The sequence below is a fragment of the Cervus canadensis genome, chromosome 33 (assembly GCF_019320065.1).
Source record: "Cervus canadensis isolate Bull #8, Minnesota chromosome 33, ASM1932006v1, whole genome shotgun sequence".
Taxonomy (NCBI): domain Eukaryota; kingdom Metazoa; phylum Chordata; class Mammalia; order Artiodactyla; family Cervidae; genus Cervus; species Cervus canadensis.
The window spans coordinates 5326976-5343531 of NC_057418.1; the positions used below are offsets into that span (position 1 = coordinate 5326976).

The following is a 16556-nucleotide window of genomic DNA, read 5'->3' on the forward strand; positions in this document are numbered from 1 at the left end:
GAAAAATAAAAGTCAGAGTTTATACAGGTGAGAACACATAATTGATGTTGTTAACAAATAAACATAGAAGAGATTGCCAAAATCTTGTTGGCTTGTGTTCAAAAGTTATGTGAAAAACATAGTTTTGGAATTAAGAAAATGTGTCTTATAAAGGATCTTGAGGTTTGTTGATTAACTCAACTTTAACCCTGAGTTGAGTACTGTGCTTCAGGAAAATATTAAAGCTGTTTAACATAAAAATGGATTTATAGAAATGTAGACTATGGTATAACTATATAAGTAGCTTACAGTATATTTGAATGCCAGTTTTACCATTTCTTAACAGATGTTAATTTATATTGAGTTCAGTTAGTTGAGTTGCTTTAGCGTAGGATATGAATTAAAAAATAAATAAAATAATACAGTTTTCTTTTTGTGATGTTATAGGGGTGAATTCCAATGAGTGTGAAAGTGTATCAAGCAAACAAGAAATGTCAGAAGAATTTGAAGCCAACACCATGGATTCTCTGGTAGATTTGCCATTTGCTACCATAGATATTAAAGATGACAGTGAAAGTAAGTACTTTATTAAATAAATATGTGTTTAGAAGCAATGAACAGTAAATTTAGTGATACATATTTTTTTCTTAATAAATTATTTTACCTTAAGTATTGCTGTGTTTTTGAGTTTGGGCAGTTAATTAATAATTGTTTGGCTCCATAGTAAAGGATCCGCCTGCCAATGCAGGAGATGTGAATTCGATCCCTGGGTCAGGAAGATCCCTTGGAGAAGTAAATGGCAACCCACTTCAGGATTCTTGCCTGGGAAATCCCATGGACAGAGGAGCCTGGTGGGCTACAGTCTGTGGGTTTGCAAAAGAGATGGACTCAACTGAGTGACTAAACAACAACAGTGACAACTCCCAAGATGATTGTAATCCTTAACTATGACCCTAAGGTTAAGTTAAATGATAAGGTTAAGTTAACCTTAACTTAAATCAAGGTTCAAAACAGTAGTTCAGTGAGTTTTCCTTCTTTCAGTCATATGTCTTTCCTAAATGGGGCATTCAGTTCTCCTCATTGAAATGATCATAATCCTTATTTTACCTCACCGAATTCTAAGTCTGGCTTTGTAATTATTGGAGATTTTAGAGATACTGGAAATCACCATGTTATTATTTACTCATTAGCTAATACTATTAAGTTGCATGTTAAAAATACTTCAGATCTAAAGTATTTTAAAGTATTGATTAAAACCTTATTTACTTGAAAAAAAGTTTTAATAGAAAAATGTATATCAAATAAAGATTGAGTCTTAGTACTTGGTATAGTAAGTGATTGTCTTGAGTCAGTTTTTTAAAAAGTGTAAATCGTGTCCTGTATTTCTCTGTAATTTATTGGAGAAGTCTGTAATGTTTATTCCAAATTTTATTATTAAAGGACTTAAGGCAAATATTTGTCCCAAATAAGAAAAAATGATTGGTGCCTGGCAAAGGATGTAAAAATAAAGCCCAGTTAGTAAATAAATATATGGAAAATTATTCAACTTCATAAGTATCAAAGGATGCACATTAAAATATGATTGTAACTTATCAGATTGGGAATATCACTCAAAAATAATACTCTGTGATTTTAAGGTTATATCTTTGTGGCTTCTGACAGTGTATTGTTGTAGTAATCCTTTTAGAATGGGATTTATTGGAATCTTAAGCAATGTTCATACATGGAGTGGAGTCACTCATGGAATTCCTAACGTAAGGACATAGTCTTACTTGTGGGAAGAGGTTTTATTTATAAACGTGTGTCACAGTGTTTTTAAGTAGTAAAAATATTGCCCGAAAGCCCAAATGTCCGTTAGACTGTGGCTGAATAAGCTATACCGGTGCCTTTAGGCTACATGGTATTGAATTACATATTATGAGAATATTTCTGGAAACTATGTAATGGGGAACATTTCTAAGTCGCTTCAGTTGTGTGCAACTCTGCAACCGTGTGGACTGTAGCCCTCCAGGCTGCTCTGTCCATGGGATTCTCCAGGCAAGAATACTGGAATGGATTCCCATGCCCTTCTTCAAGGGATCTTCCCCACCCAGGGATGGAACCCGTGGTTCTTACCCACGGCCTGCTGCATTGGCAGGAGGGCTCTTTATCACTAGGGCCACCAGGCAAGCCCACATAGTATCGAATTGCATATTATGAAAATATTTCTGAAAACTCTATAATAGAGAATCTTTCCTATGTAAAATGCAAAGTTAAAAATTAGGGGGGAAATATATGTAATGTTAGTTTACGATTGTGTAAGTGCTTTAGGTGATCTGTCACCAAAATTCATAGTGATTTTGTTAAGATAGTAGGTTTCTGAACAGTTTTTTTTTTTTCTTTATTCCTTTTTCTAATCTTCAAATTTTGTGAGCTCTTGATTCTTTTCATGAAAAAATACGATTTAGATTTTGAATTGTGGTTAGAAACTTGCTTTTAAAGATGTATGCTTCATTGATTCAGTAAACAGGGAGCTAGAGAAGCTCATTTTTCCTTGACGTTATCCACCAAGATTTTACTAATAGTGTTCAACTGAGACGGTTACAGGTGAGGTCTGTGGAGTCAGACTGTCAAGGGACAGAATTTGCTCCTACGTTTTCCTGTTCTGTGCTTTGAGCAGGTGTCTGGGCTTGCTTTCACTGTCTCAAAAATTGGTATAAAATGGTAGCTGTCTCATAAGATTGTTGACAGGATTCAACTAACTTATTAATAATGTAAAGTCCTTCCAATTGTGTGTGGCAAAGAACTTGCCTCCACAAATCTTTATTAATTTAATCTTACCAAGATTTTCTGCCTTAATAAGTTTGTCAAAATAAGTATTTAAAAATGTGTCCCTTGAAAGCAGTATTTTATAATAATATCATCAAGTGCTTCTAGCCCATCACTAAATGCTTTCCATTTCTTTGCTTAATTCTCACAGAAAATTAGAGGGGTAAATTATTTTTTTAGAAAGCTTTAGTAATTTGCTGAAGATTATTCAGAGTGCTTAGTCACTCCAGTCGTGTCTGACTCTCTGCCACCCCATGGACCATGGCCCGCCAGGCTCCTCTGTCCCTGGGATTCTCCAGGCAAGAATACTGGAGTGGGTTGCCATTTCCTTCTCCAGTGAGTGAAGTGAGTGAAGTGAAGTGAAGTCGCTCAGTCGTGTCCGACTCTTTGCAACCCCGTGGACTATAGCCTACCAGGCTCCTCTGTCCATGGGATTTTCCAGGCAAGAGTACTGGAGTGGGTTGCCATTTCCTTCTCCTTATTCAGAGTAATTCTGTGAAATATAGAAGGTAATAGTCTATGCTGTATACTTAAATTTTAAGAATGGTTGCTTCAGAGATTTGATGGCATAAGTAGCAAGAAAACAAAAAAAGAATATAAAAGCAAAATTGAATTCACTCAGTCTTTTGGCTAACAGCAAGTGTAAAAACAGTCAACCAACAATAACAGATGGACTACATTACATTAATTTCTCTCATAATTCATTTCCTTGTAGTTTTTTGAGAGAATTAAAACGCCTTTAAGAAAATTAGATAATTTACATTAAAATGACACATGTGGTGCTTTAGGTAAAAAAAAGCCAATGCATGGATGAGTTACAGCGTTTGTCAACAAGACCAGATTCATTAGAGCACATTAAAATGGCTACTGAAATCATTATGAAAATTCACAAGTATAATAAATTAAATTTATGGAATGGGTTTACAAGCTTGACTACAACTAATACTTTTTTTCTGCTGAACAGTAAAAGTTACTCTAAATAATCCGGAGAAAGATCCAGGGCACATGGCCAAAGCTTTCTACATTTTGCTTCTATTGTCATTGATCTTTAATGGTTTTATTGTAAACTTGATGTTACTTGAATACTTTGCTCATTGTATTTTCATATGCATTAAATAAAAGTGTTAGTCACTCAGTCATGTCCAACTCTTTGTGACCCCATGGACTGTAGCCCACCAGGTTTCTCTGTCATGGAATTCTCCAATCAGGAACACTGGAGTGGTCATTCCCTTCTCCAGGGGATCTTCCCGACCTAAGGAAAATAAAAAGATAATAGTAAATTGTAATTTAGAACTTAGATTATGATTTAAAAGTTATAAATAAAATGAAGTTCAGTGAGGAAAAAAGGGATTTTATACTCTGGTCATACAAATAAACCTGCTAATGAAAGGCATAGAAGATATGCAAACAAGTGTCTAGCAAGTTGATCATAAAGCAGCAGGACTCACTGAAATAGAAAAACACAAGCATACTACTTACAAGTGTAAATTAAACTGTGCTGTAACAGTAAATACAGGCTTATGTCCCCCCTTTATTTGTCCAGCTCACATCAGATTATTTTAAACTTTACCGTATCTGTGATGTCCAACAAAAGAAAAAATTTAGATAATCCAGTTCAAAGAAACGCTTACTAGTTATTGATAAAAGGAAGCTAAGGGAATGTAGAAAAATGCTCTACTTCTTTATTTTTATTAAGAGGTTGTATTCTGAACTGCGGGCTTTATGCTGTATCATTCTCATGATACTGGAATTGTTAGAACTATTATAAATTATAACTGTTACCTTCAGAGATTATGATTTTCCTTCTCTGAATATCTGCAAAATGGACTTAAGGAGCATTTGAAATGGCAAAAATAAATAGTTACAGACAGGAGGCTCTTTAGTTTTAAACAGGTAAGCTATAAAACAACTAAAATACTGAAGACTTCAGTGGTCTGTTCCTCTGGCTTAGTACTGTTTATATTGAGTAAAACACAGCAAAACTGTGTCTTATGTTCAAAGTAAGACATAGATTTTGCAGTGCCACCCAATATACACATATATGTAAAAAACTGAAATTTCATGAAGTAATACTTACATATACCAGCAGCAGTATACTGTTTACCATTCTGTTATTTTGTTTTGCTTTCCTTTCCATTCCAAGCTGTCCATTCTGGTTATTAAAAAGTTCTTTTAAAAATTATCTTCTATGGTGATTTCATAACCCACTAATGGGTTGATACTTGCAGTTTGAAAAATGAAAAGGTAGACTATAGGTTCTGGATTCTCTCTCTACTATGTTAATTTTGAGATGAACTAAAGGTTATAAAATCAACTGGATTATTAGTTTGGCCACCGTTCTTTATTTAATTTCTGCATCTCTTGTGTCTCCTGCTTTGGCAGGCAGATTCTTTACCAGTTGCGTCACCTTGGAAGCCCAGTTTCAACATAAAATATCTTAATTAGTACAGATGTAATAGCTGTTGGCTCTGTTATTCCAGATCACAGATTATATTAAAATTGGTTTCCTGTTCATGAGGGCCAGTTTACTAACAGCAGATGGAGGTGGGCTTGGAATGTATTTAGAAGTGGATTTAAAATATGTGTACTTACTTCATTAGCATATTATATTGTGGCTTCTGTTTAAAGTTAGTTTAGTTCATGTTACTACAAAGTAAGGACTGTTTCTTATATGTATCTGAAATTACAAGCAGCTCAACATATTTGATTTTCCAAATGAAAAAAGCTGCATGGGGATAAAACCCAGGGGCATCACATGAGGCAATTCAGCTCATACTTGACAGGTGGTGCTAGTACCTGCCTGCCAATGCAGCAGACAGGTTTGATTCCTGGGTTGGGAAGATCCCCTAGAGGAGGAAATGGCAACCCACTCCAGTATTCTTGCTTGGGAAATCTCATGGACAGAGGAGCCTGGAAGGCTTCAGTCCATGAGGCCGCAAAGAGTTGGACACGACTGAGCATACACACACAAGACAATGCGGATAAGAGTGCTGTGAACTTTTTATAAAAGTCCTGACAAGCTCACATGTATAGAAGAAGCTAATTTATATTTCAAATTTGTATTCTCTGTGAAGGTATGTCATTTTAACCATATTAATCATTATGCATATTGTGGAGAAGTGTAATAGAGAAATGGTTGCACAAACAGACCAGTTAATTCTGTCTTAACCTGTAACAATACAGTCAGACTCATTACCCAGATCACCTTGTTCTTAACTGACCCATCTTCTACGTCTCCTTCTAGGGTTCCCAGGTATGTTGATCTTAGAAAGAAAGCATGTCTGTTCCCACAAATGCTTAATTTTTAAATTTTAAGCATTTTCTACTATTTTTCTTAGAAGTTCGCATTAAAATATTATTTGCAACACTCATTTAAAATTATTTACTGTTAATATTTCAAAGAAAAACAGAATAAGGACAGTTTCTTCTGCTCTTTGATTTTGTTCATAGTAGTAACTACTTATCTAGAACCATAAGAAGGAAGCAATTTGTTCCAGTGGAAATTACACTAGAAGGAGAGCTTTGAAAGGTCCGGATACCAGGTTTGACTCTGTGACACTGAACTGTTTTTAAAACTTTTTTTTTTCCTCTTCTGTTCATTGTATGTAAAATAAGGAGTTTAGTTAGATATGCACAGATCTTGTCCTCTTGGTCACTATGGTTTGTTAGAGCTGATCTCAAAGATGAGACCAACTTCATAAGATTGAATCTAAGGCAAGGTACTTCCTCCTCCTTTCCAAAATCATACCTCGGAAGATATAGTTATATTTGCAGTTTACAAAGTTGCTATGAGGTACTCTGCTATTCAAGAAGACACAACCTGAAATATAAATTAATGGTAGTTTTCCATGCATGTGGAAGCCCCTGATAGAATCTGTTTTAAAAAAAAAAAAGAATTTTGCACTGATTTGGAAATTACTTCTAGCAGTATAGTTTCATAATAAAAATTGTTGGTTGTTAGAAATGTCTTTTGAAGATGACTTTAAAAAGCATGCTAAGTGTTTCTCAAGTTAGCTATGGTCAAGGACTATTTTTTTTTTCTTTAGTTTCTTATTTGTTGCTGACTGATACTTTTGTAAAATACATAATATACCATTAAATATTAGAAAAAAAATTAAAGAAAAAGATCTGCAAAACAGAAGCCAGAATTTAATAGACAAAATTACTTTGCCTACTTGCCCTGAAAGTTTATAAAGCATCCTCTCAGTTTTTGCTAATTGTTTGTAGTGTGACATTAGCCAGAAATTGAACTTTGAGTGGCACTGCCACAAGTGATTTTGTTGTAAAAGTTAGGAATATACATATTACAGGATGGAGAAAAAATGATTTTTCCTAGCATCATGAAAATTGTGGCAAGGAGAAGAGAACGGTTGTTAGTTATGCTTCAGATCAGAGGTAAGTGCACCATGGCCCATGGGCCAGATCTGACTATCTGCTTTGTAAATGAAAGTTTTATTGGAAAACATTTGTATCCATTCAGCTGTGTTTTGTCTACAGCTGACTTAGGTCGTTAAGACTGTATGATCGCGAGGCCTGAAATATTTATTATTAGGTCTTTTACAGAAGAATTTGCCAATTCCTATTTTAGATTTGAAAATGACAATTATGAATGACTGCTAGTTGTATAGTGCTTTTTTTTTTTCTTTTTACTGATTATATCATCTTTGTTTAAATGCATTAGACATATTATTGTTTCACTTTTTTTCTCTAGTCACTGATGTTCCTAAAGTAAATTTGGAGAGAAGTAAAGAAAATGGATGCAACAATAAAGATCAAATAAAGAAGAGGAAAAAAAAGCGAAAAGATTATCAACCCAACTATTTCCTATCCATTCCGATCACCAACAAAGAGGTGCTGTTTTTTTTTTAGAAGTATTTTTACTATATTTTATTCTACATTATATTTAAGGTGCACTAAATGCTTGTAAGCCCTTTTGCTTTCAGCTTTTAAGAGTCTTCGGTGGCATTTTAGCTGGGCAGGAAATATGGAGTATACACACACACATACGGAATATAAAATACAGGGACTATAGAATATATTTCATCAATAATTTTGAAAAATATTATTTAAACAATCATATTTAAATGACAGTTTTACAAAAGCCACTTAAAAAAAAATGTTGCCAGATAGCATGTCAAGGTTCTTTCTAAAGTTTTGTTCATCATAATGGAAGAATCTTTCAGAAACACAGAGCTGGTAAAAAAAAAAAAAAAGATTCTGAAATCTCTGTGGGGAAAGTAAACTGGGATTTGTTGCTGCTTAGTCCAGTTTATGGTAATGACTATTGCAATATAGTTTCTTCAAAAATTACTCATTGTTGTACCAACTTAATGGTGTACAGTAAACTTGGTAGAAATCTATTAAAAGTCTGAAAATTTAATGTGGCATCAATAATAGGAAATGAAACCAGCCCATTGGCCCACAGTAAGATACCCTAACATATGACTGAGCGAGAAAACTATAGTAGGTAAGCCTTTTAGAGCAGTGAGATAGGAATTATAACGCCTTAGGAGAGAACACCTCGTTTGGAAGACTGACTGCTTGTACTTGGTCCAGTTTAATGTCTTCAGAGCTAGATCTGAATTCCTGTTTGACCATGGACTCTGATCTCTTAACTGGGCGTATTTTCAGGCTGTTCCTCCCTTTATTTAACTAGAATGTTTCTACAGAATGCTAATGAGTTTTTAAATATCAGAGCAAACAAAATTGAAATCAAAGAAATAAATATAAAAGAGAACAAATTCTGTTGGGGCATTCTAGGAAACTTCTAGTCTGTGCGGTACAGTTCACTTGGGAAGAAAAGATACTTAGAAAGATAAGTGGAATTATCTAGCCATACGGAATTTTAGAATTTGATACAGTAAAGAATCAAAGTTTAAATTTACTGGTATGTAGTGGTAGGTTAACTGTAAAATAGCCCTTAAGTGTTTAGCTGATGGCAAGTTTAATGTTTTTGACAACTATAGATTACATTAAAATACTTGTAACTTATTCAGACAGGTTTTCCACAAGACTTAGGATCTTGTGTACCTATGGGCATTGTAGGAAAGCAGGTTAGGTCCTCAGGAAACTGCATGTGAAACAGGCCAAGTGACATCCCCATATTTTTTGTGATTGGAAGAGATGCCAGTTTCCTTATTTTGGTTTCTTGCTTAGAAATTGCTCCACTCCAGAGTCTGTGTGTGTAGAAGTTGGGTGAGCTCTTCTCTAAATAGCTGTTCTTGGTTCCCCTGGTCCGAGCAGCCGCTCTGCATTCCCTCCAGCCTGCCCTAGCCCCTGCCAGCGCTGGGCCGGCTTCCCACCTCGTCCAGTAAAGATTGGTGGGGGGATGTGCTAGGATAAGGCCGGTGGGGAAGGGTATTGAGGGGAGAGAGGGTGGAGAGATTCCTTTCTTCTGACATTTAGATTGGGACTCAGGTCACAAAGATGGGAGGAGGAGATGAAAGAGGGCCATCTGCAACCCTTAGTTTTTATCCTGTAAGCCACTGTAGCCTTTGTTTCTGCCTCTTTGCTGCTGGCAGGTTCTGTAGAAAGTGGGTATAGTACAGGCTTTGGAACCTGACCAGCCTTGCTCAGATAGCAGCTGGATCTCAAATGCCACTGTGGATGTTGGTCACATTACCTAATTTTTGTAGTTTCAGTGTCTTGAGGTGTAAAGTGAAGGTGATAATGATTATTTTCTAAACCCAAATTGGGACACATCACCTTCATCCTTATGCGCTTCAGTATCTTCCCATTGATACTTGGATAAAGACAAAGGCTTTACCATATTCTAGAAGGTTCTATATGGTTTGACCTTCTCCACCTCAGCCCCTCTGACCTTGTTTGAACTTGCCAATCCCCCCCTGCCTGCAGGAAATCTTTCTCTGGCTAGAAGTTTTCTTTTCTCTCCTTTTGGTTTTGTTAATGCCAAAAATCTCAGCTTAAACTTCTCCCACCCGTGAGCACCCTGACTAGGTCACCCCCTCCCCCCACCGTTGTCATCCTTGAAATCTGACACTTGTCGGTCCTCCTCAGTTTTACAGCCCCTCCCCAGTACCTAGAACAGAGTTTGGCAGGAATAGAGTCGCGCACACACAAAATACTGTCATTTCAGGGCAGAAGATGTTTCCAGAATGCCAAATTCCAACCAGGACAAATTTACAAATAATAGATACAGTGTTACACATGTTTATTTTCTGTAATATGGGTTCAGTGATAGTTTGTTTTCCAGGAGGTCCATGACTTGTAATAGTGGGGCACACAAGTTTCAAGTAACCTGGAAACCAGAGAATTTCATGTTTCTCTCTCAAGTGACTGATTTGTGGGTAACAAAGCTTAAAGCCTATATGGGGAGGAGGATTAGGGACTAGGACAAGATGAGGAAGATCTTTTTTATATCTTCTGTATGAGTACCTTTTTTGTTTGTTTCTTTGAAAGTATCTAATGTTAATTTCTTTTGAAACTGCTTATGGGCTTTTGTGGGGAGTCCTGGGAAAAGGAGCAGCATTTATAACATTGTTTCAATGGGAGACTGTATTCCAAGTTCCAATTAAGTGACCTGCAAACAAGCTTTTGGAAGCTAGCACATTGACAATGAGCTGCTCTACTTTTGGCTTCTACTTGCTGGCATCTAGTTTTAAAGGAAAAAGGATTCAGACTTACATGGGTCTTTGATTTTTAAACACATTAGTAGACATTTGGAATGCTTTAGTTTTGGAAGGTCATGATTTTCATATTTTTAAGAGATAGATTTGGAAAATGAATTAGAATGACTGCATGAAAATATCCTAATTGCATGTATATGAGAATGTGTTTCTCCATTACCCACAATTACACATTAATTTAAAGTTAAAAATAAAGAGAAATTGAATGGTATTTTAAGTGAATCCTAAATATTTTTTAACTGGCTAGAATTGCTTAATTATTAGTTCTAGGTGGATTTGCCCATATATTGGTTTTATATACTTTCTTATAAGAGATAATAATACAAGTCAGCATTGAAAAATGCAAGGGAAGCTAATTGAAATTAAGAATGCATTAAATTTTTGGTAAGATGACTGTTCTATACCAATGGAAAAATATGATACTCTTTAGGAGTTTTAAAAGGCATTTGTTCTATTTAATTCTGTATTTCATTTTCTAATGTGAAAATTACTGGTCTTATGAAAAGATGAAATATGATTTATACGTTCTGTTCCTTTCTGGGAAATGTAATTGTGAAAGTACATGTTGTCATCATGCATGTTAAACACTTCGGTAGATACAGAAAATTCTCCTATCTTCAGGTGATTTTTTACTTTTACTCTACTTACCGTTTTATCATCAGATTTTCAAGTTTTTTTTCATCCTGTAAACAAGCAAGAAAAGTGACTATATTCATCTTTGAAGAGATGTTAGGTAGCAAATTGATGTGATAATTCTGTTAAACCTTAATGAGGCAGCAAATTTAGGAATGATGTATGTTAACAGCTTAGGAAAAAATCCAAAAATAATGTCAAAAGATGAGGTAAAAGTTACTGTCTTTCTGTGTGCTACACTATAACCACTCTTCCTCACATACTGAGTTGAAGGCATTTTCTTTGAGCTCATTTATGCTTTGAATTAACTAGAAAGCTTAAAAAAAATGAAATTTCTTATTGCTTTAATTTTAGACATGTGGAATATGGCTTCATGGTGAGGGTTAGCAGTTGCATGTCTGTTTTTATTCTCTAAATAGAAAGAAATTACTCAGTGAATGAAATATTTAAGATTTTAATAAGCTTTTATTTTTTAAAGTTTCTTTCAATATCCTATTTAAATATGGCTCTGTAATGTTAGGCTTAAAAAATGTGCATTGTTCAATACTGCCAGTGGCTGGGGATTATGATAACAGATAAGCTTCAATGGCTTTGTAGAAATTTAAACAGTGGCTATAAAAATTAGTTTCCTTTGGCCTTTAATGACATTGGTACTTTTAAAAATGGCATACGGAGAAGACTCTGAAGTAGTTTCCTTTTTTCTTTTTATCTTTTAAGAATGTAATTAGGAATAAAAAGCATTAAATTTTTTTAAAGATGATATCAAGGAATATATAAATTAATCTGAGGCATCAAAGCATAGTTAGATATACATTACTTGATTAGGTTATCTTTTAGAATTTTCATAGGTTGAGGTTAATTTTGCATTTTAAGTACTGTGTGGCTTCAGAGAAATAGTCTTCAAAAGTTTTACGGATTTTAATTTGCAATTTTATAAGCTACTGGATAATTCAAAGATATGAATGGTCTATAACTCTTTTGCACTAAATAATAGGACATTGCACTAAAATGCTGAATATACAAATGGATGGAAATTTTTGAGCACTGTCCTGAATTTATATATAATTAGTATTTGAGCTTAGAATAAAGACTACATTTTTATGGAAATGCAGATACTCTATCCGCTAAGTGCAATGGCAAACCCCAGGTGTGACCATGAAAATGTCTCTAGGCATTGACAGATGTCCCCTGGGGTAGAGAACCCCTGATTTTGATAATATTGGCAGTTTTGCAGACCTTATATTAGGCAAATGTGAAGTGCTTTCCTTTAGCTTGTCTGCCATCCTTTAGCTTGTGTGTTGACCTTTAACACATCCCTGTAACTTTGGCAGTGCTTTACAATCGAAAAGAAACCAAGACCCAGTGAGACTAGGTGATGTCTGTGGGGTTACACCTGTGGCTGACCTGCGATTAAAATCCAGGACTTCTCATACAAGTCCGCACCCCTAATTTGCTTCACTTTTCATTAAAAAGTTCTCATCCTAAACCACTTTTTCACGATTATTTAAGCCAGAATTAACATTTGTGCCAGCTAATATTTGAACTTGCAGTTATACTGTTCTGAGGTCTGACATTCTAGAGCGTGCACGATTTACTCAGCACTGGGCTAGATTCTTCCCTCATGAACATGAACCTTCTTTAGCTGCTTCAGTATTCCTGGAAACCAGTCCAGGACTTCACTGCACCTGGAAAAATCTCTCAAAAGTTCACCTGTAAAATCCTCGAAGAGTAGTGTGGGGTTACACCAAAGGCATTTTTGAGCCCATGTGTTCTATTGGGATTTCCCTATGGCTCAGATGGTAAAGAATCTGCCTTCAGTGCAGGAGACCCAGGTTCGATCCCTGGGTCAGGAAGATCCCCTGGAGAAGGAAATGGCAACTGACTCCAGTATTCTTGCCTGGAGAATCCCGTGGACAGAGGAGCTTCGTGGGCTCCAGTCCATGGGGTTGTAGAGAGTGGGACATGACTGACTGACTAACACACCCACATGTGTTCTGTCACACAGGGTTCAGTAAGACTTCCCCAGAACCTCCTTTAAGTGTCTTTTTGCCCTTGGTGTCTCATGACTTGAGTCAATACCCTCATGTCGTCACTCTCCTGTCTCCTCTCAAAAACGCATTCCTCGTACCTTTTCTTCCACAGTTGTCTGGCCAATTTTCCTCCTCCTCACTCCTGGATCTTTTCCTCCAGATATTTCCGTCATCTTTTCTCATCTATTGTAATTTATCTTTTTCTCAAGTTCCTTTGCTATTTTGGGTATTGAAAGTGGCTGTTGAAAGTGAAAGTCACTCAGTCGTGTCCAACTCTTTGCGATCGCATGGACTATACAGTCCATAGAATTCTCCGGGCCAGAATATTGGAGTGGGTAACCACTCCCTTCTGCAGGGGATCTTCCCAATGCAGGGATCAAACCCAGATCTCCCGCATTGCAGGCATATTCTTTACCAGCTGAGCCACCAGCAAAGCCCAAGAATACTGCAGTGGGTGGTATAAGATCTTGAAAAATTTTTTAAAAATCTTCTGTGTTTCAATTTATTTTAGTGGAGACAGTACCAATACCTACTACTTCACAGGATTGGTGGGAGGCTTAGTGAACTGATAGATGTAAAATACTTACTCTAGTGCCTGAAAGCTAGTGACCACACAAGAAGGGAACTGTTGTTGTTTCAACGTTGTTTATTTGTATTACCAAGAACTGTGGTGAGACACAGAGAGGAAGAAATACGCCCTTGGGGACACCATTAATTTGCTCAGTGTAGAGGTAGAGGAAACCCTAACTGTAAGACCTTTGTGTATTATGATGTTAGGAGCATTTTAACTACCAGGCTATCAGGATTCTTTTGTTGGGTGTCTCGGAAGCGACATCTTACCTTGGGAAATCTTAGGTGTTATTGAGTATCGTCCTACCAGGAAAACACTGTTTCCCATGATACTGTTCTCCAGGTTGCAAGGAATAGAGAAGTGCTGAGGTTATTTGGGTGAAGAGGATTTATTGTAAAGATCTGTGGGAAGTCAGATCCCAGGCCAGCACCTCATGATTTGCCCAGTCGCAGTCTGCAGATAATGGGAAGATGGTTCAGGGTGAAACAGCTTGTCTGTATGGGAACGGCCTGCTGTGTCCGTGATTCAGCTCTTTCTTATCTCTGCTGTCTTTTTGGGTTCTGCTGCTATTGCCGGTCTCCTCTCTTGTCTTTTTCTCTCTAATGCTGCTGCCTCCAGGCTTCTACGTGCACTCTTCTCTGGGGATCGCTTGGTTTGCTAGTTTATATTCTAGTTATTTTCCATTTAGAAGTTGGCTAATACTGTCTCTGGGCTTCCCAGGTGGTGCTAGTGGTAAAGAACCCGCCTGCTAGTGCAGGAGATGTAAGAGACACAGGTTTGATCCCTCGGGCGGGATGATCCCCTGGAGAAAGGAATGGCAGCCCTCTCCAATATTCCTACTTGGAGAATCCCGTGGACAGAGGAGCCTGGCGGGCTGTAGTCTACAGTGCTGCAAAGAATCCGACGTGACTGAAGTGACTTAGCATGCACAATATTGTCTCTAGCTGGAACTAGAGGAGGGAAAAGCCATCATTCCTCTTTGTTCTTAGTAGGTTGAGAGGGGTGAGCTGATGAGGGACCAAGGATTTTTGTTGGATAAAGACTACAGTTTGTTAAACACACGCGTTTAGCCTTCTGCGCAGCTCTCTCACCATGGTTATGCCCCGCCTCACAATGTCTGGGGAAATGACAGCGGTCATTCCTGTTGAATTATTGCTGTCCTGAGAAATCTTAAAGGCCATGAAGAATGGATTCTCAGACACATTCATCTGGAGACAAGTAAATATTATTGCCAGCAGAAATGGAATGTTGTCTGCTGATTTGACCTTTCTGTGGCAAGAATAAAACTTTTATTTTTAGGAAAGATCATAATGATAGTGAGTCATACTGTATATTCCAAGGATAAATTTCTGAAAAGATACATAGCCATTGAATTTTTCCACTCAATCAGGGACCCAGTCTATAAAAGAAGGATGTTGGACTTGATGCTCTTAAGATGGACAAGCATTATGTAATTTTTAAAACATTTATACATCCCATTAAACTTTCCGAGTTGTCCCTCCAGGATATTTAAGAATAGGTATACAAGCATGATTTGATTGAAAATCTTGACCGTGTTCTCATTTTAGTCGTTACTTATTTTGTTCTCAATTTAAATGTCCCTGTAAGGAAATATTGCTTACCTAATGTCTGTTTTGTCTGTGTGTGATTAGATTACAAAAGGAATTAAGATCCTGCAAAATGCGATAATACAACAAGATGAGCGACTGGCCAGAGCAATGAGCAGTGATGGTTCCTTTCATATTACCCTACTAGTGATGCAGTTACTGAATGAAAATGAAGTCAACATGTGAGTACTACATCTTTCTGGAATATTGTTTTCCAAGTTATTACGTTAATATGAGTAAACATAACAGAACCCAAAGAGGCATTGAAATTCTAAAGAAGCATTCTTTGTTATAATTTGTTGCAGTCAACAAGCCAATGTACAGAATCAGCTGTACAATATTCTTCCTAATCTGTATTTTTTTTTCCCGCTGTGACACATGGCCTGCTGGACCCTAGTTCCCCAACCAGCGACTGAACCTTTGTACCCTGGAGCAGAAGTGCAGAGCTTAACCACTGGACCACCAGGGAACTGCCCCTAATCTATACTTTTGAACTGTGTTATTGTTATCAGATGCATTGGTTATGCAGTTATTTTGTCCATGTTAATTATGTAAGCGCTATGGAGTCAGTCCATTTAGGTTAGGATTCCAGGTAAAGATTCTGGAATCATGTCTTAATAGCTGCTCAATTTTGGGCAAATCACTCTTTAAGTAAATGGAGAAAATCATAGCACTGACACATGTAAACGCTCTTAGTATAGGGCCTGGTGCATAGTAGGCACTTAATATTATTAGCTATTAGAGCTGTAATTTATTAGATCAGTGGACAATTTCAGTCTCACCTCCCCCACTACTACAATACTGTATACCCTGCACCCCCAAACCCAGAGTTGTGCCACAGAAGTTGAGTGTGAGTCTTTGATTGCTGTTTCCAGCCCACAGTGGAGAAACCTTGCTCATCCTCCACTTCTCTGGGACACTGTTGGAATGAGCGCCCCTTGTTCTGTTACCCACTGTGTAGCTCTCTAGATTAAACTCAAGCTTAAGCCCTTTGGAGAGCCAAAGCCAGAATTACAGGTTACAGCTTACTTCTGTTTTCTACCCTGACATATAGTCTCCTGAGGGAATGAAGAATACGACTTGGATGGGGAAAGGGCAATATAAGGGAGAAAAGAATAAAGTAGTAACTCAAAAAATAGTCAATTTATGCCAATAGTCAGATTATGATTCTGGCGGTGATACCTTTTAAATAGTAGGACTGCATATTTTTAGGGATCAGTCTTCTCATCTGTTCCAATGTGGTCCACCCAAGAGCAGATACAATGCCAGAGAGGACCAGAAG

The 16556-nt window shown here is 36.9% G+C and overlaps 1 protein-coding gene across 3 annotated transcripts in view; it reads left to right on the forward strand.

Moving 5' to 3' along the window:
* The window catches only part of AKAP7 (A-kinase anchoring protein 7), a 134909-nt gene that overhangs the window by 5390 nt on the left and 112963 nt on the right, over nucleotides 1-16556 (forward strand). For all 3 annotated transcript variants that reach the window (XM_043457293.1, XM_043457292.1, XM_043457291.1), the window contains exons 2-4: nucleotides 427-555; nucleotides 7499-7638; nucleotides 15320-15456. In XM_043457293.1, coding sequence (XP_043313228.1) covers nucleotides 427-555; nucleotides 7499-7638; nucleotides 15320-15456 — 406 coding nt within the window. The remainder of the gene's footprint in view (nucleotides 1-426; nucleotides 556-7498; nucleotides 7639-15319; nucleotides 15457-16556) is intronic.